Source organism: Rhinatrema bivittatum, chromosome 2 (genome assembly GCF_901001135.1).
Source record: "Rhinatrema bivittatum chromosome 2, aRhiBiv1.1, whole genome shotgun sequence".
Taxonomy (NCBI): domain Eukaryota; kingdom Metazoa; phylum Chordata; class Amphibia; order Gymnophiona; family Rhinatrematidae; genus Rhinatrema; species Rhinatrema bivittatum.
Genome location: NC_042616.1, coordinates 408,881,369 through 408,901,410, shown reverse-complemented (window position 1 = coordinate 408,901,410; position 20,042 = coordinate 408,881,369). Strand labels below are relative to the sequence as shown.

General features: G+C 42.1%; 1 protein-coding gene across 2 annotated transcripts in view; it reads right to left on the bottom strand.

Moving 5' to 3' along the window:
• The window catches only part of CACNG2 (calcium voltage-gated channel auxiliary subunit gamma 2), a 427,968-nt gene that overhangs the window by 25,793 nt on the left and 382,133 nt on the right, over positions 1-20,042 (bottom strand). For both annotated transcript variants that reach the window (XM_029590086.1, XM_029590085.1), the window contains one exon: positions 17,997-18,080. In XM_029590086.1, the coding sequence (XP_029445946.1) occupies positions 17,997-18,080 (84 nt within the window). The remainder of the gene's footprint in view (positions 1-17,996; positions 18,081-20,042) is intronic.

Here is a 20,042-nt window from a genome sequence, read left to right as displayed (position 1 = left end):
TGATAAAAGAAGACTATCAGCCAGCTGCCATCTGGCAGGTGCCAAGGTTGGCAGCAGTGAACCTCAACTTTGAAGAACAAATGAGTCTGGTGTGACTCAGATTTCTTTCTAAATCCCACTTCCTCTACCAGTAGCCCCCTACTAACCTTACACCTGCAGCCTGACATCTAGTTGAGTAGACAAATATTCAAGCCCAGAAAGAACTAGATTTTGGTTGCATTTTATTCCCCCCCCCCCCCCCCCCCCCCCCTCTGTCTTTCCCTTCTCATCCCTCTCTCCCTCCTGACTGGCTATCCTACCCCTTCCTTCAATAGAAAGTCAAGAAAGGTTTAAGTCAACACTACATTAAACTGCTCTTTCCTAATATAAGTGAAGAGCCAAACTCATTACTGTAACTTATTAGGCCACGCCCTCTCCCTGTTACATACTAAATAATTGATAACTAAAAATAACTCACTCAACAAGCAGTTTAATGCTTCAGAGAACAGTACAGAGCACCATGACATCACACTGACATAAAAAGATGAGTTTTTAATGGTAGCTGCCCCAACTAGGACGCTGCAAGTTCTCAGTGTGACATCTAAGCGGCCTGATGTATAAAAAAATATAAGCTTGGTTTGTTGGGCACCTGAGAGGCCGAAAAAAAAGAAGAACTAGGTCCTGTAAGAGACCTAAGAAATTGGATGAGCCTGCAATGGAGGTCGATGGTATAGACAAAGCCCTGCAAGGCAGGTCTCACCGTGCACTGGAATGATACTGCAGAATTTGGACAAAGAAATGCTCTGCTCAGATTTTGCAGAATGATGTTGGTTCAGATCATATGTAGTGAATATATAGAGGCGGAATGAATTGTCAAAAGCTACGTTCTGTTTATAAAGTCTGCAAGTTAATAAAACTATGGCAATATTAATCTCCAATGGCTCCAGTTCAGTGAATATTTAAACATAGGGGACGGAGGCATACTTATTTATTTATTTACTTTCTTTCTTTTATATTATGCTTTTCAGCGCTTCAAAGTGGATTACATTCAGGTGCTGTAGGTATTTCCCTATCCCCAGAGGGCTCACAATCTAAGTTTGCACCTGAGACAACAGAGGGGTAAAGTGACTTGCCCAAGGTCACAATATGTGAGGTCAGGGGCAGAAAGAAGAGAACACCCGGCTCTGACTGTCTATAGTGGGGCTGGGAACCAGCAGACCTGATTCCTAATCTGCTTTTAGGTGCCTAAAAGGTGGAATATAAAATCAATCAATTAATTAATTAATTAATAGGGTCTCAATCCAGCCACTATCACTCATTGAGACCATGAGCAAGTCACTTTCTCTCCTGTTGCCTCAGGTGCTTACTTTAACTACAAATTGTATATTTCTCTCATTTTGTTGCAAGGTACCAAGATAACAATGAAATTAATAATAATAATAAATGCTGAAATAAATAGGTGTTATCAGTCTCAGATTCCTCAGGGTGGGTGCTGGGCTACACTGTGTAGCGGTTCTTTTACTTCCTGAGTGTGTTCCCTGCTAAAAGCCGAGACCCTCCCATTTACTGTTTACTGGAGAGAATACAAGTCTGCAGGATTTTATTTCATGTCTCCCCCAGCTCTCATATTTCCTTCTTTTACCTCATCGCCCATTCCAGGATCGTTTCTAGCTGTGTGATTTGGATCTAGTTGGCAGCAGGGAAGGATATAACTTAGTCCTGGGGCTGCTGCTGTGCCAGCCAGGGCTGCCAGCAAGCTTCATGTCATAAGGGACAGGCTAAGCCCGAGTTCATTTTACCCCCTAAGGCGTTTATGGCGTGGTATCTTTTGTTGTTCTTAGAGCAAGTGGAACTTTGAGTCTGCAGATGCCACGGGAATAAAACCAGAACTGCTTCAGCCTGGTCCTTACGAATGGGGGAGCTTAGTGGCAAAATTAGGGGCTGCCCTGGCAGCAACAGTTATCCACCCTCTCCCTCTTAGACATGCCAGGCCCCAAGGGACAGCAGAAGGCAAACCAAAGAGCTGACCCCTCTCTATTTTTTTTTCATCATTTGTAGCTGATACACTGTAAATTTTTTTTTCGTTTCAGGAAATAATGAAATCCTAACCCAAAAATGACTTATCTTGTTTGTTTCGCCTTACATTGGAAGCTCTCATATTAAGAAGACTGCACGTGTTGCCTGCCCTACACTATAAGAACATAAGACTTAACATACTGGGTGAGACCAAAGGTCCATCAAGCACAGCATCCTGTTGCCAACAGTGGCCAATCCAAGTCACAAGTAGTTGGCAGCATCACAAGGAATAGACAGATTCCAAGCTGCTTATCCCAGGGATAAGAAGTGGATTTCTGCAACTCAACCTTAATAATGGTTTATGGAGTTTTCCTCCAGGAATTTGTCTGAAACCTTTTTTAAATGCAGCTACACTAATAACTTTTACCTCATCCTCCGGCAATGAATTGCAGAGCTTAATTATGCGTTGAATAAAAAAATATTTTTTCTTATTAGTTTTAAATGTGTTACCTAGTAACTTCATTCAAGCCGATACAATACAGTGCGCTCAGCCAAGCGCACTGTGGTTAACCTGTAGTTGGATGTGCGTTTCCACAATCCTTTACTCTATAAGGGGATTAGCGTGTCCAAAACATGTGTCCTACCCCCCCCGCGAAGCTAATAGCACTCATCACTTGTAAATTCACGTTGATGAGGCTATTAGCTATTCTCCCCGATGCAAAAAAAAAATGTGTGCTGGGCACAGGTTAGGAAAATGGACGCTCGTAAAATTGAGCATCTGTTTTCCTAACCCGCACTGACAACCACCTCTTCTGGGCGCCCGCTGCTGACACACAAGGGGTACACAATTTCCCTTAGCGCCTCCTTTTTACCGTGGCAGCCGATTTAAATATTAAATTGGGTGCCCCAGAGAGGTTGATCAGTGCGCGTTAGGAGAGTGGGCGCTCAACCATGATTGCCCATTTTCCGCGCGCCAATACTGCATCGGCCTGATTGTATGTATCCTACATACAATTTGTACTTTTTGAAAGAGTAAATAACCGATTCACATGTAACCCTTTTCTTTGGGACACACAAAAGTAATTTCTATATCTGGAGCTGTTTTTATTCCGATTTCCCCTCCTCCATGTGACCCCGGGGGTGAGTCCTTTGTCTGGGAAGGAAAGCTGTTCCTTTTTGGCCCAGGCGGAGCTGGAATCTCTCTCACCGGGTATCAGTAAATCAAATGAATTGCTGAGGTACTGCTGGACTGGGAAACAGGCATGGGTGTTCAAAAGATAATTTACTGATTATTTCAAACTGAATCAATGTCCAACTCACAAATAACTGAAAAGTACAGCTGGATTTGTCCTCCCTCTATGTACGTTGTCATGACTCAGGTTCCTGGAGGACTTCTAACACTCCTGAAGTAAGTGTATGAGGCCCGGTCTCTGAGGGAAATCCTGCTCTGCTTGGAATCCCCTTAAAACATGAAGCAGTTCTACCTGAATTCCAAGTTGTTCTTTTCTACCCAGCCTATACCTGTGTCCCGGGGGAGATCCAGTGGTGGGTTTCCAACGTTGGTCAGCTGCCTTCTTCCTCTAAACTCCGTCTTTGTGACCCTCCAGAGGCAAATGTCCGTTGAGGCCAAAGATCTGACACTCTGTTCAGTCTCCAAGTGAGAGGAGGGGGTGACAAAACCTTCTCTCAACAAAAAGGAGAAAAACTACTTCACTTAATTGTCCCAAAACAATTCTGGCAGTGCTAAAGTTATAGCAGACTTTCTCTGACCTATAAGGAACTGGCAGGTATTTAGTGTCCTGGCCTATGGATCCGGGAGAGGACCATCTCCAAGAGAAACAGGCTGCACTCTAGGCAAAATAATTCTCTGCATAAAAGATCTTTATAATTAAAGTCTCTATCATCTTGAGATAGTCCCTTAACAAGCAAGTAGTGTTCAAAAGGATTTCCCTCCAAAAATTTACTGAGTGAGGGAGTAGGCCTCACTCTAAATGAACAAACGCTCTCGACAAAATCCTAACTCAAATGCCACACCCACTTATCTCCTAGATCAGGCATTTTCCCCTTTCCTGCAGATCCCAAGGGGTGGATTCTTTCTATAAGAGGTGAAGGTATTCCTTTGTAGCCCAAGTGATGGTATGCTTGTCCTTATGTATGTGTAATTCTCTGTAGATGTCTGTACTGCTGGGAAAAACAGGCTGAACACAGACTGGGTGTTCAAATAAAATGTACTGATTATTTCCAAAACTTCCATCAATGGCCATTAGATCCTCCACAAATGAAATTGTATAATGGGGATATTTACAATAAATGCCTTGGCTCAGGGTTAGTGTCTTTATCTCAAATTCTGGAATGGAATTTACCACTTTTATTTTTTAGTGAATAAACTGTCCCAGCTGGTTAGGGAAATACTATTGGGGGATCTCCTTAATCCCGAAAAAATCCTGAGTCCAACGTTGTCTCTTACCTACAGCTTGTACCCTGGTCCCTTAGGGTGGAGATCCTGTTGAGGGTTTCCGGGTTTTTCTTCCTTTTTTTCCACACATCCAGTAGATGTGACTTCTCTGAAGGAAAAGTCTGATGCACCCAGGAAACCAGTTTTCCAAGCCCAGCTTCCCTGTGAAGAGGGGTGGATCAAAATTCTCCTCACAACAAAAAAAGAAAGGAACTTTCTGCACTTCCGAAATTCTCTCTTCAAAGCTAAAAATCTCACTGTGAGGTGATGCTGTCACTGCTGCTCCTTCTCTGGGCTAGAAGGGAGATACACAGGTCTTCAGGCCCTGGCCTTCAGATTCGGGGATGGCCTTCACCAAAGGGTGCAGGGTTTTACACCAGCCACTGAATACCCAAAAATCTTAGTAACATCTTTCTCTCTAAAAAAAAAAAATGAGGCAGACACTAAGTTCGGTAAGTAGGCTCAACTCAGCAGGGAAACACAAAAATCTGCTCCTCACTCTCCAAAGGCTAACTCAAACTGGCCACACCATTCCTACTCTTAGCCACACCAAGTAGAAAAAGTCATCCAATCACCACCAGTCTCAAAGAAGAGGCTGCACATGGAATTAACTCTCTCACTAAGCTGGAAATCTTTAGGTAAGGACCTAGGGCCTTCTAGCAGCTGACCAGAGGGTCGCCCCAGGGGTAACCCCCTTTTCCTCGGGATCACCTGCGAAGGCTCTAGAGGTGGTGAGTTACACTGCTGCAGCCCCAGGAACAGTCAAGGTCCTCCAGGGATCGCCAGTGGGGACCAGTGCAGTCTCTGGGAGGCCCAAGGGAAGACTTACCAAACTCAATAAAGTCCACTGTTCATATGGTGCTTGGTTCCAAATCAGGGAAATTTATTGTAAATTCCAATGCAAAACGCCTTTTCAGAGAAAGACATTTTCAATCACATCACAGGATACAGTCCAAAAATAACACATTGGCAGCAGAGACACCCCTTCTTCAAATAACTCGCTTTGAAGAGGAAAACACATAAAATCCATGTTTAGCTCCAAGGCCTTCAGGGCAACATGGTCCAAAAGCTTTTTTCCTGGAGCTTCCCCAGCAAGGAAAGGTCCCCCTTTGGTTTTAGGGTTTCTCCTTCTGGATGGCTGTAGGAATCCTTTCAGTTTTTTCAAGATTAACAAGCACTTCTGATTCAGGAGCCCTTACACTCCCAAGACCTCAGCAGACTTCTTTCTTTCAATTCCTCCCAAGATGCCTGTGAAAGCATCTTAAATAACCTTTCCCCAAACCCATCCCCTTAGGGGGAATGAACCTCCTATTATTAAATCCTTATTACCAGCGTAGCAGCACCAGATCTCAAATCCCACCTTACAACCCTGCTTAGCAGGAAGGAGCCTTGCAAATCGCACAAGACCTGCAGTAGCAGAACTCTCTGCCCTCTCCTTGACCCTGGAAACCTGGAACCCTCCAAAACGCCACTTTGTGATCCTAGTCAGGGTTACAACGATTGACAGGAAGAGCAGCTTTCTGAAGGCTGACCATTCGATATCGCGATTCAGTCCTAAGAGATGAGGGGAAACGCAGAATGAAAGTCTACCATTGTTCCCATTGCACAAGCAATCTGTTCCTGTCACCCCCCTCTATGGTGGGCCGGAATCATGTCGATGGTAAAAAATCTTACATCAGAAATTGTGTGTTGTGCAGTGATCCAATGTGAAACTAAAGGGGCTGTTTCAACAGACCTACATATAGAGCTGTAATGTTCAAAAATGCAAGTTTTTAAGGCACATACTGTTTTCCCAATATAAAGGAGGTTACAGGGACATGAAATTATATAGACCACCCATGAAGAATCACAATCTGAACATAACCGTAATGGGAATGTAATATGAGAGGTTGCATGAGTGAAGGCAGATAGAGTAAGGGCAAAAGCACATGCATTGCAGTGTCCACAGAGCTTATGTCTCGAGTAATGCGGAGCAGTCAACCATCTTTCAATATAGTCAGAAGATACCAATCTGTCATGTAAATTATGTCCATGATAAAATGCAAATCTCGGGGGACTGGCAAATGCCTTCAAGGAAGATAGAATCTGCCAGTATCACTGAATGATCTTAAATCTCTGAACCATCTGAGAGGAAAAAGGCAGCACATATGTTAAGCTTGTAGTAGTGTCTTTTTGTTGTGGCATAATCAGCAGGTCTTGGTTTGATCACCTTATTGGGGTAACCTCTCTCTAGAAATTGTTTAAATATTTGCTGAGCTTGAACTACAAAGTCAGTATGAGAAGAACAAATACAGCGTAGGCGAAAAAATTCCCCCAGAGGGATACTGTCCCACAGGGAATGGAGATGGTGATTTGTGTAGAGTAATAAAGTGTTCCCATCTGTATTTTTCCTAAAAATGGAGGTAATCAAACTGTTTTCCCGTAGAATAACTAGAACGTCTACAAAGGAAGCCTGAGAAGAGCTGAAGTTAAGTGTGAATCTTAAATTTGTCCTGTGTGTTCAGCCAATCTATAAACATAAATAGTTGTATTTCTGACCCACGCCAAATAAAGAAAATATCATCAATGAAGTGATGCCAAGTGATAATGAGCGGCCAAAAATAAGGCTAAAGAGATAAGTAGATTGAAATTCAGCAACGTAGAGACATGCTATGTCCCACATAGAAAAATCCCATTTAGAATCTATCAGCTCCTGCTAAAAACACAGGTTAAAGCATTGGAGTCTTGCTGGATTTGAAATTAACCATGCCCCCATAAATCCAGGTAACAGTACAGAACTGCCTCTTTCAATTATGTAAATTTAGAAATTGCACCTACTCACTGAGAAGACAAACCTCATGGCTGGATTACTGTACGAGATCTAACAGATAAGGAGCTCCACAAACTCAAGATAATACAAAACGTCTCTGTACAACTGATGATACAAGCCACATGACTATATCACAACTGTCCTACACAAACTGCAGGGGCTACTAGTTCCCTACAGAATCAAGTTCAAAACATGGACAATGATTTTCAAGGTTCTAATAAGAGACAGACCTCTTTACTTGAGAGACCACGAACATCCTCATCTGGTGCCTCCGTAACAACTCTGGCCACAAAAGAAACCAAAAGAATAGGCACCCGCCGATGATCTTCCTCAGGAGCACTACCTGCCCTATGGAACTCTCTCCCAGAAGAGCTCCACCACATATATGACTATGCCCACTCTGGCTCTGCCAGGCCTTTAATTCCAAAACCACACATGCACTGAATTAATCCGTCTGTGAGAAACTGCTCGGCACCAGTTCTGAGTGCCTTGAATGTGCTGCTACAACCTATTGTTTTGCTGAGATGAAATATTTTACTTGTATTTATGCAGCATTGATTTATTTCAAATTTGTCTATTTTATTTATAACATTTATTTAACATCATTTATATTCTGCTAATACATTACCAAAGTTCTCAGCAGAGAACAACTTAAAAACATAGGTCCATATTCAGTGCCACTTAACTGGATAACTATTTCTCCTGTTAAACAGTTAACTGGCTAAGTAGTGGGCAGGGCGAGGCTGTAACTGGGAGGACTGAATTAACTGGATAAGTTATTTGGCTAACTCCGATATTCAGATAATTTATCTGGTTATGTGTGCTCATCTCGAAGACCTATCCTAAAACTAGCTGGTTAGTCTTATCTGACTAAATTTTAAGATAGTCTGGTATATTCAGCGGTGCACCAGCACCACTGAATATATAGGTTAAGTTAACTGGATAGGTTTATCTGCTTAATTAGCAAAGCTGCTTAGCAGCTGACTATGGGCCTCATATGTAATCAACAAGCTAATAATATTAATATAACAATACACTATAAATAGATTATCCACATTGATATACAATATATACACAAAACTTTTACTACCAAATAAACAACAAAAACATACACTGCCAAACACATAAAGCTAAAAGGTACTTGAGGTATCATATACCTTGTACAATTTCCCCAAATGCGATACACTTTCAAATTTAGCATAACATTCAGAGGAAGACAAAAAAATCCCTTTACCTGTTAGATGAAAAAGCAAGGGCAAAAAAGAAAACTTTACGTTTCTTTATAAACACCAGATATTCACATTCCTCCTATAGCTCCAAGGGTAAGCTATATTCCATAAAGCCACACCTACAATAAAGCTCTTTTTTGCATCTTGAATAAATGAATTTCTTAAATGTTGGCATTGCTAGCAATGCTTTCCTTGAAGATCTTAAGGGGTGAGTGGTGGTATAAGCAGAAAACAGGGAGCCAGTTCAAAACTTTAAACTTAACCCTAAGGTCCATTAGAAGACAATGCAAATCTTTTAATATTATGTCCGAGACACTCTGTCTCTAGTGTTCTACCAATCTCGGTTAAACACTCATTCTTTTCATGTTTGTCTATCCACACACTATTGTCCTCAGAATTGTTCTGATATTGATTTCAAGATTTACTCTTTAACTTTGAATCATTTTCTTGTTTATGTTGACTTCTTTTAAGGTGCACTATTTAAGCTGAAAATAAGTAATCAAAATTCAGCTCCCTATATACTGGTTACAGTCTCCAGAAATCAAAAATTAATCTTCCCTAGCAAAGTAATTATAAATATGAGCAAAGATATCAGTTAATGAAATAGCTCCATTGTCTGGCATACAAAATATTCTTATAGAAACACACACGATGTCAACAGCTAAGGATCACTTGGTTCACCAGGTTTGTCCATTTGGACCTGCCTACCATGCTCTCGCAGATGTTAATTGATCTATGGTCATCTCTTTCCTCACCATTCATGTCCCTTTGTGTCTGTTGCATGCATGCTTCATTTTTGTCACTCTTTTGGCTCCTAATACCTCCGCTGGAAGAATGTTCCAGGTGTCCACCGTCCTCTCAGTGGAAAATCATTTTCTTGCAATCCTTTTGAGACATTTTCCCTTCCACTTCATGTGATGACACCCCTTGTTTTTGAGCTTTTTATTCTATGGAAATGCTATCTTTTGGTAACCTTAAATGAAGTCTATTAGATATGTGGAAAGGCTAAAGAGGTTAGGGCTGTTCAACCTGGAGAAGAGACGGCTGAGGGGGGATATGATAGAGGTCTTTAAGATCATGAGAAGTCTACAATGGGTAAATGTGAATCGGTTATTTACACTTTCGAATAATATAAGGACTAGGGGGCATACCATGAAGTTAGCAAGTAGCACATTTAAAACAAATCAGGAAACAATTTTTTTTTTTCACTCAATGCACAATTAAGCTCTGGAATTTGTTGCCAGAGGATATGGTTAGTGCAGTTAGTGTAGCTGGGTTTAAAAAAGGTTTGGTTAAGTTCCTGAAGAAGTCCATTAACTGCTATTATTTAAGCTGACTTAGGGAATAGCCACTGCTATTACTGGCATTAGAAGCATGAGATCTACTTAGTGTTTTGGGTACTTGCCAGGTGCTTGTGACCTGGATTGGCCACTGTTGGAGGCAGGATGCTGGGCTTGATGGATCCTTGTTCTGACCCAGTATGGCAACTTCTTATGCACTTACGCGACCCGGCTTTGCCTATCACTAGCGCCTCCTTTTTGACAGAAGCAGCGGCTGTCAGCGGGTTTGATAGCCGATGCTTAATTTTACCGGCGTCGGTTCTCGAACCCGCTGACAGCTACGGGTTCGGAAAACAGATGCCGGCTAAATTGAGCGTCCATCTTCCAACCCGCGGGCAGATTTAAAATTTTATTTTTTTATTTTTTTATTTTTTTTTTATTTTTGGGGCCTCCGACTTAATATCACTATGATATTAAGTGCCGGCAGAAATTAATGCCTGCCTTTGGCAGGCAATTTCTGAGAGTAAAATGTGCGGCTTGGCTGCACATTTTACTTTTTGAATTGCGCGGGAATAACTCATAGGCCCATCAACATGCATTTGCATGTTGCGGGTGCTATTAGTTTCGGAGGGGAGGGGGGTTTGGCTGCGCGTTTTCGACGTGCTATTACCCCTTACTGTATCAGCCTGTAAATGGAGGAATTGAGTACAATGCTAAAGTTAGAAATTTGAAAAGATCTAGACCCTAGATCCAAGGTCATGGGTATATTAAAAGTACTTGATATTCCAGCTGAACCTTCTGCATTACCATCACACAAAGTTTTAGATGCGGTTCTCATAAAGGTGTGGGAAACCCCATATTCCAGAATAACTGCAGCAAGGAAAATAGACCTCAAATTCAGATTTAAAAAGTCTCCAGGATACAGAGTGGTTCAACTACCACATAACTCAGTGGTAGCAGAATCCACCATGAAGGAAGCAAAGAAGATTTGCCTCCATTCTCATACACCCCCCAGTAAAAATCATAAAATCTTGGATAATTTTGGAATGAAAATGTTTCATGGCACCATACTCACAACCAGGATTACCCAAAATCAATTTTACATGATGCAAAACATCTAGGAATGCATGCAAAACCTAAAACCTTACATTCATTCTGAAATAGGGGAACAGATAACTCTCATGCCATTACATGACTTAGTGGAGGTACTCCAACACTTTGTACGGTTGGTCTACAAATCTTTTGATACTAGATATTCATGAAAAACTCACAGATCTTCCATGTTTTGGGGAAAAGCTTCAGAGACTGTCTTCCAAATAAAAGAACAGAACATAGTGGTTCAATCATTGTCCATGTTTACACCTCTATGAAAAATGGAAGCCTAGGGTCAGGCTGTCGCAAGCAGAGCTTCGCAGGAAGGCCTCGAAAGGACTCCAATGCTTTGCCTGGCCAATCCTTTATAGAGGCTCCCTTACGTGTGAGGGCTGTGAGGGGAGCAGCCAATCTGGAGTAGTTCTTGATAAAACTATGATAGTAGTTAGCAAACCCCATGAAACACTGAAGGGCACGCAATCCGGAAGGTCATGGCCAATCTTGAATGCATTTTAACTTGGCTGGATTCATGCGAAACCTGCGACAGGATACTATGTATCCCAGGAATGGAAGAGACTCTCTTTCAAAAAGACATTTTTCAGGCTTAGCATACAGGTGGTTCTCTCGTAGATGTTGCAGAACTCGGCAGACATCCTGGCGATGATGCTGTAGAGTCTTGGAATAGACCAAGATGTCATCCAGGTATACGACGACGCAGTCATATAACAGGTCATGGAAGACTTCATTCATTAAATTCTGAAAGACAGCAGGAGCATTACAAAGGTCAAAAGGCATGACCAAATATTTGTAATGGCTGTTGCATGTGTTAAAGGCCGTTTTCCATTCATCGCCGTCTTTAATCCAAACAAGGCTATAAGCTCCTCTGAGGTCCAATTTCGAAAAGATATGGGCCCCTTGTAGACAATCAAGGGGCCCAGTCTTTCACAGTTATGGCGTTGAGACCTCTATAATCGATACACGGGCAAAGGGATCCATCTTTTTTGCTGACAAAGAAAAATCTGGCCTCAGCCGGGGATTAGAGTGGCAAATGAATATCTTCTGAAGATTCTCCTTGATGTAGATGCAAGAGTTCAGAGCTGACCTGGACTGAACTCTTTGTTACTCTTTACACATTGCTCCTTCTCATCTTTCAGTTTAACTATACTACTTCTGACCTCCCTTCTTTCACTGATATATCTGAAAAAGTTTTTGTCTCCTCATTTAACTCTTTGGCCATCCTTTCTTCCCTTTGACCTTATGTTTCCTTATTTTTTTTCTTCATCTCCCTCAGTTGATATTCTTCCCTGTGTTTCTTTTTTTGGGATCCTTTATACTTGTTGAATGCTATTCTTTTTGCCTTTATTTGTTTCAACCACCTCCTTAGAGAACCAGATAGGTTTCTTTTTCCTCTTCCTCTTGCTTACTTTTCTAACATATAGATTTGTTGCCTTTGTATTAGCTACTTTTAACTTGGCCCATTATTGTTCCACTTCTCCCATTTTCTCCCAGTCTAGTTCTTCCTCCAGGTATGACCCCATTTTGACAAAGTCCATATTTTTTTAAATTCATAACTCAGGCCTTCATGTGACTTTTCTGTATCCTACTTGCAAAATTGAACCACACTGTTTGATGACCACTGGTGCACAGGTGACCCCTACTTGAACATTAGAGACATTATCACTATTAGTGAGCACCAGATCAAGAATCACACCCTCCATTTGTGGGTTCCATTACCACTTGTTTGAGCAGAGACCCTTGAAGGACACCCACTATTTCTCTACTTCTCCTAGATTCCACAGAAGGGATACTCCAATCCACATCTGGCAGATTAAAATCTCCACCCTTCTTTTCCATCTTTTGGATGTCTTCAATGAGTTCTCTATTCAGTTCTTCTGTTTGAGTTGGTGACCTGTAGATCACGCCAGAAAAAATGGAAGCACCATCTTCTTTTTTTAGGATGGTCCATAATGCTTCTTCTCTACCCCATGTCCCTGCATTTGAGTTTCTTGGATATTGGGTGTACAGACGCCCTTGTGGAGCCCTCAGAGTCAGAGCGGTGTTTTTTAAATGTTTTCTGTTTCTTAGCCAGAATCAACAAAGAATCTCTGTTCCTTGATTTTTTGAAACTTTTCAGTGATTCCAGTTACGTTTCTTGCATAGGGACCAGATCGAGAGATTAGATAGTGGAGCTTCTATCTGATGAAGCAGAGCTTCATTCTCCGAAAGTCTGTGGCTGTTCCTTGGACCTAAGTCCTGCTATTTCTGCAGCTCTTTGTTTCTGGGCCCTTGGTGACATTCTGCCACATTCTGGGCAGTTGGGTTGGTCATAGTCTGGTACCCAAACATATATAGCAGTAATTATTAGGGATGTGCATTCGTATTGACCGCATATGTAAAACGCTACTCATATTTTTTTTTTAACTTAAAAAAAGGATTCGACATATACGATCGGATTTCCCACATATCCAACATAGCTATGTTGGATATGTTGGAAATCGCGATTGTTGAGCCAAAATAAAAATTTAAACCCCCTCACCCTCCTTAATCCCCCCCCCAGACTTACCACAACTCCCTGGTGATCGAGCGAGGAGTGAGGACGCCATTTCTGCAATCCTTGGCGAGAAGCATGTGACGTCGCGCCACGTCGAGTGACGCGGCGCCACGTGATTCCCGGCGAGTTCGCGCCGGAAGGCTCGTTCGGCCCAAAAAGAACTTTTGGCCAGCTTGGGGGGACCTCCTGACCCCCCCAAGCTGGCCAAAAGTTCCTTTTGGGCCGAACGAGCCTTCCGGCGCGAACTCGCTGGGAATCACGTGACGTCGGCGCCACGTGATTCCCGGCAAGTTCGCGCCGGAAGGCTCATTTGGAAGGCCTCCTGACCCCCCCAAGCTGGCCAAAAGTTCTTTTTGGGCCGAATGAGCCTTCCGGCGCGAACTCGCCGGGAATCACGTGACGCCGGCGTCACTCGACGTGCCGCCGACGTCACATGCTTCTCGCCAAGGATTGCAGAAATGACGTCCTCACTCCTCGCTCGATCACCAGGGAGTTGTGGTAAGTCTGGGGGGGGGGGGATTAAGGAGGGTGAGGGGGTTTAAATTTTTTTTTTTGCACATATGGACATATACCCAACTCATTTAATTTTTTTTATGTCCATATTGACCGCAAATGGGACCCCCTTTGGACATATGGACATATGGACATAAACTTTTGCTCTGCACATCCCTAGTAATTATAGCCTTCATTAATAGACATAATCTATCCACAGAAGCAATACTTAATACCATAGGTCTTTTTTGAGGCCATGATAACACTTAAAAGTGCTTTTGTGTGTCACAGAAACAAGAAAAAATGAGCAGAAAAAATTTCCTGTGGAGAGACAGAAATAATCATTCATGTGAAGTGCAAACAAAGGATGAGATTCTGAGGCAATGCCCGCATAGAAACTTCCACACATGCACAATAGAGCTCAAAGCTCTACTAGCTTGGAGATATAGTTTTGCCCCCAGATGATATCACCCACAGAGCATGGCTAATTCAGCTCTGCTTATCGATGGAAAAACACTGTTTTAACTGTGGTTATTGCTTTAATAGCTTATAGTGCAGCATATGTATCATTCTGGTGACCCTTCTTTGACCTGTTTTCACTTTAGCAATGACTTTGTAAATGTGGTCTTCAAAACTGGACATACAAGATGGGATCTAAGCAGAGAACTTGTAGAGTGAGGTAATATTCCTTTCCTCTTCCAACTAGTCAAACATGTCTTTATGCACCCAAGTATGCCATTAGCTTTGCCAACCGTTTTATCACAGACTGTCTGTCTTGAGCTCATCAGAGACTATGATGTAGTCAGGTCTGGATTTAGGCATAGGCAACACAGGCATTTTCCATGGGTGCCAGATTTTGAAAGCATCCACTATCCAGACCAAAGAGAAGCCAGCTTCTGTTTGCTATAGTACCATGTGAAAGCACCATGCACTGCCCATGGGTGTCAATATCTTAGATCTGACCCGTTAGTTCTTCCACTGCAAAATGGTATTTGGTGCATGCATTCTGGCAGCCCAAATGCATTATTTTACTTTTTAAAAAACTTCAAATCCTGTTCACCAAACCCTCGGCTATTATTTCAATGTTTGTCATTTTTCCTCTTATCTACTCTTTCTGGCATGTCTAATCTATTGCACATTGTCATATCATTGGCAAAACAGGCACATTTTCCCTTCTAGACCTTCCAAAATGTCACTTATAAAGACATTGAAGAGGACTAGATGTAGCAGTGATTCCTGTAGCACCCTGCTGGCCACTTTCCCTTCACAAGAGAAGACCCAATTGACCACCACTCCGAGTCATGTTGCTTTATTAAATTCTTACTTAGAGGTCCATATTCAATAAGCCAATGAGTAGGTAAGTTATTTAGATAACTTTATTCGGATATTCAAAAGATCTTACCCAGATGTTCATTCAATATCGGGGTAAGCTATCCAGATAACTTTTAGACTTGCTATTTGTATGGACCAACTTGTCCACACAAATTTAGCCAGATAGCACTCATTATGGTGCTATCTAGCTAAATATATTAGCTTTCCCTTATCTCACCTCCAGCCTGCCCCCTTTTGTCCAGGTAACTTGTGCAGTCAAATTTACCAGTAAGTAGACCCCATTGGGTTCCCTATGAAGGTGTAGCCTGTAGAAAACCTAGGCATTAGAGAAGAAGAGAGGAACATATTTAAGCCGCAACACCCTTATGTGAGGCAGCGCAATGGTTGTTTCCCTGGTCTATGTAATACAGGGACTCCTAGAGGAGTTGTGGATTTTTGAGTTGAAAGTCTAAGGAAGAGGAATCTTTTTTTCAGTTTCCTTTTTTCTAGAGAAATCTTAGGTCCAATTCAATGGAACATTGATTTGTAGAGATTTAAAAAAACTTTCTGATTGATTTTACCTTTTGAGGTTAGAGAAGATTCTTTATATTGGATGTTCAGATGAAAGACATTTTTTCTACCCTTCCTTTCATTTTTTTGTTGGGAAGTTGTTATTTTCTCACCCGATCCCCTTTACCCAAGAGAGTCAGTGTCTTTCCGGCAGAATGTTTAAGGAGGTAGGATGCTTATCCAATGTCCAACGTGAAGTGACAAATCAGGAGAGAAGAGAGCCTGTGGCACCCATCTGGTGTTATCCACTATATGCACCAGGGATGTGCATTCGTAGGGTCATTCGTTTCGGCCATGTGCTCCAATCTCCCAATCGGCATGTACGTGCACAAAACTGATGGTATGTGCGTACTCAGGTGGGCGCCTACATGTGCGCATGCCATTGCTTTTGAGCACGTACATGCCAATCGGGAGATATGGCCGAAACAAATGAAACAAATGACTCGACGAATGCATATCCCTATCCAGTACAAGCGAGTTAGGAAAGGAGAAGAGAATTGGAGAATTTGTATCCAGCAAATGGATTCAAGGTATTTGATTTTGTAGTCTAAACTGGGAAGATGATCCTACCATTTATAGTACCCATGGAGGCTTTACATTTCTAACCCAAAACAGGGAAGGGATCCTTAGGACTGTTTTGAGGACTCAAAGAACCACAGATTCACTTATTTACATGGTTGATATAGTTTTGTGGATATCACCTGGAAGACATCTTTACAGAGTGCCATGTTTTATGTCTATGCCGAATTATCAGTAAATTTGTATTAGAACACCAGCTTTGCCTCCACTTTGGTTAATGGCACTTACCAGGGAATCAGAATGTTCACATCCAGGGTCCAGAAAGTTACCCTCCCTACGAAGAATCCTGTAGGACCAGTACTGAAGAGATTTTCTGGGTCATACAGTTATATTGTTGGAATACAGATCCATTGGGAATAGGATTCCAAAATTATATGATTGCCATTTATAATTATATTCTTTTGTATTATTTAATAATAAAGCTCTGTTGAAACCACTCTCCTGGGTTGGCCCATTGGCTGAATGGTGGTACTGTGCCCTGATATGTGGAGGGACCTTGGTTTGAATCCTGCCTCAAGTTTATGGACAACTGTGGGTGGACATGCTTTGAAGGCAGTATTCACAGATCCAGGAGGGAAGGTACCATAGTCATTGTGCAATAGCAATAACTAATGACCCTAATTTAAGGCCTGTGATTGCAGGGGTCCCAGTGCATGGCCCCTGTCTGCAATGACTAGCTTAAAGTAAATTGGGAGTATAAAACAATCCCTGGATAGCTCTGAAAGATGATTCAGAGCATGAGGAACCCATGATCTTCTATTTATGAGTAGATAACGTCTCTTACTTAGGTGCTCTTAACTTTATGAGTATTCTTGCAGTTTTAAGAGGTTGGAACCAGTTTTGATCATAACAATGTGCATCGTTAGTGTACACTCAAGCCTCTGAGACTTATGGGGCTCATCTTTCTAATAGCATTGACGGTTTGCAGGGGTAAATGATTCATCTCCAAACAGATAAAGCAATGATCTTCAGATATAAGGGACTTCTCGTTTCCTGATACAGTTGTCATTGAATTATACTCCATCTTACCATTTCCTTTCTTCCCCTCCCCTCCACTGCTTTTAGTCCTCAACCTCTCGTGGGGCAGGGCTTTTTCTGACAACTCAGTTCTGAGAGACATAGAGGACTCTACTTTAAAAAGTGAACTAGCAAACACTTTACAATGCATTCAGCCAGGTCATTTGCACACTTGCACAAAGTAGTTAGGGCCCAAAAAGATGAGCGTTGAGCTCTCCTCACTGTCTGAGAATTTCTTTTGCTTCCTTTTAATTACAGAGCCCAATGTTATTGGTAATTTGGAGAGATCAGAGTGGCCAGGAGCAGCAACTTACTATCACTGCCATTCAGTCCTCCTTCAGTGACTCAACCACTCCTGTTGAGAGGACTGGCAGTGTTTGTCATTAAAGGGAAGTCCCTTGGTTGTATCATTAGAGGGAGAACCTGCCCCTGGTCATATCATGGGAGGGGAAACACCCCCCCCTCCCACCAAGGGTGCTGTTTAGTTCTGTGATGGTCCTGTTTCCTACATCCAAAATGTAACCCGCAAGAGCCTATGCCATCACAAGTACCAGAAGAGAATCACACCCACTCTACCCCAATAACACAGTCAATAAATAGAAATCTCTATACTTACTGAGAAAATATTCGGCTGTATCTGCTTCATAATCTGTATCTTCAGGGAAGTGATCAATTTGTTTACAGATGCCCTTAAAAGTTCCTGACAGAAAATAAGACATAAAGAAAGTAGTCAGCCAACAGGAATAAAAAAACATCCATGTCAAATAATTATAACGTCACCTTCTACATAATCTGAGATACTTCACTTTCCTTCACTTTGTCTGCCTTTCTGTTCTCTCTTCAAGGTCTCTCTCCAACAGGGTTGAATTTAGAACTTTGGCACCTATAGGCACCCTTGTGGATAGGGGAGCACCCAGGGATTGGTCAGCCGGGGGGGGGGGGGGTATCCAGTGGTGTACAATGGGTTTCTGATGCCCAGGGGCCAATGCTCGCATTAGCTACCTTGTCCCTGGTCCTTCCAGTAGTAATATTTAAAAGTCACAGAAAATCACAATGTATGTTATAATTAGATACACTGAAAATATAAAATAATCTACCTTATGTAAGGAACATTTGGTTTCCATACCAAAAGTAAAGTACTAACTAGCTGGGGAGATTCAAGGAAATGTAAAGGTGAATTTTGAAACCCCGATATGCGCGTTAATAAGAGGGATGTGCGCATATGTTGGGATTGCGCACGATGAGCAGATTTTAAAATCTGCAGAGATACGCACATTATCTCCTGGAGTATGCACATCTTGGAAGTTTTCAAAATGAAGTGGGGCGTGAATGTGGCATGGGCATTTCAGGGCATGAACCTGAGATGTGCGTGTAGTACGTACGCGGTCTGGCACATGCCAAGGCTCCCTACTGCAAAACTTTACTTCTGTTACAGAAGACGTGTAAGTTAAAAAAATAAAGAAAAATAGGCAGATCTGTAGGTTTAAGGATCAAGAATAACTGGGGGGAGAGAAGTCTATTACACTAGGGGGGTTTGGAGGACTTATTTCTTAACTAGGCAAACTGGGGACAAACTGGTAAAACTAGGAATAGCATCAGCGCGTACCCCTTTCAAAATCCCAATTTATGCAGTAGAAACGGCATTTGCATGCATATGCGTGCACCCACTTAACATTTGGTGCATATGTGCATGCGGCCAGGCTATTTTATAACATGCACGCATCGATGCGCGCAAGTTATAAAATAACCGCGTCCCTGGGTGTGGACCAACACACATGCGCATGTGTGCGCCGGTTTGAAAGTTACCATCTTAGTAAAGAGAGGTTTGGTTTTGACTCCCCCAAATGGAAGCTAAAATAATACAAGATGGATGGCACCTTATAGATTAACCAATTTATTGAGGCATGAGCTTTCGAGGACAGAGTCCACTTTGTCAGACGCATGCATGAATCTGACCAAGTGGACTCTGGTTATCAAAAGCTCATGCCTCAATAAATTGCTTAGTCTATAAGGTGCCATCTGCCTTGTGTCATTTTTGCTACACTACTCTAGCACAGTTAACCCTCTGAATATTTGAACCAAGTGGGAGCAAGCTGCAGATGGTGTGCTCTAGCAATATAGAAACCCCTGCCACCATCTTATGGTGTGGATTCTTAATTGCATTTCTGTTTTGGATTTCTGGCTTCTCTTACAGAAGGCAAGCTGTCCCTGTCTCCTGTTAATTATTTTTGCTAACTTATTAACAGGTTTCTCCTGAGTTGCCTACTTGTGGGTTAGTTTTTTGTCTGACCTACTTTGGTTTATTTACTCTTTTTGATCCATTTTTGGATACCTTCCCTGTGAGAACTTTTCATAGAGAATATGAGGAGTCTATGTGAAACGTTAGACTACAGGGTACGGAAGATTCTGCTGCTGTCTGTCTCACCTCCAGTGGATAGATCAATCAGTGACCCAATGCAGAGGAGTTTTAATTTTTAGTTGATTTTCCTTAGTGACTATCTTCTCATTTGGGAGACAAGGAGGTTTTTTCCACCCTTCCAGTCTCTTATTTTGTTTTCCTCCTCTTGAGTCAAGGTCTAGCTTTTCTTCCTTTTGGGACTGAGTGCCCTTGGTACCAGGGACCCAGTTTTCAAATCTTTGAGAAGAAGACGTGTCTTTCACC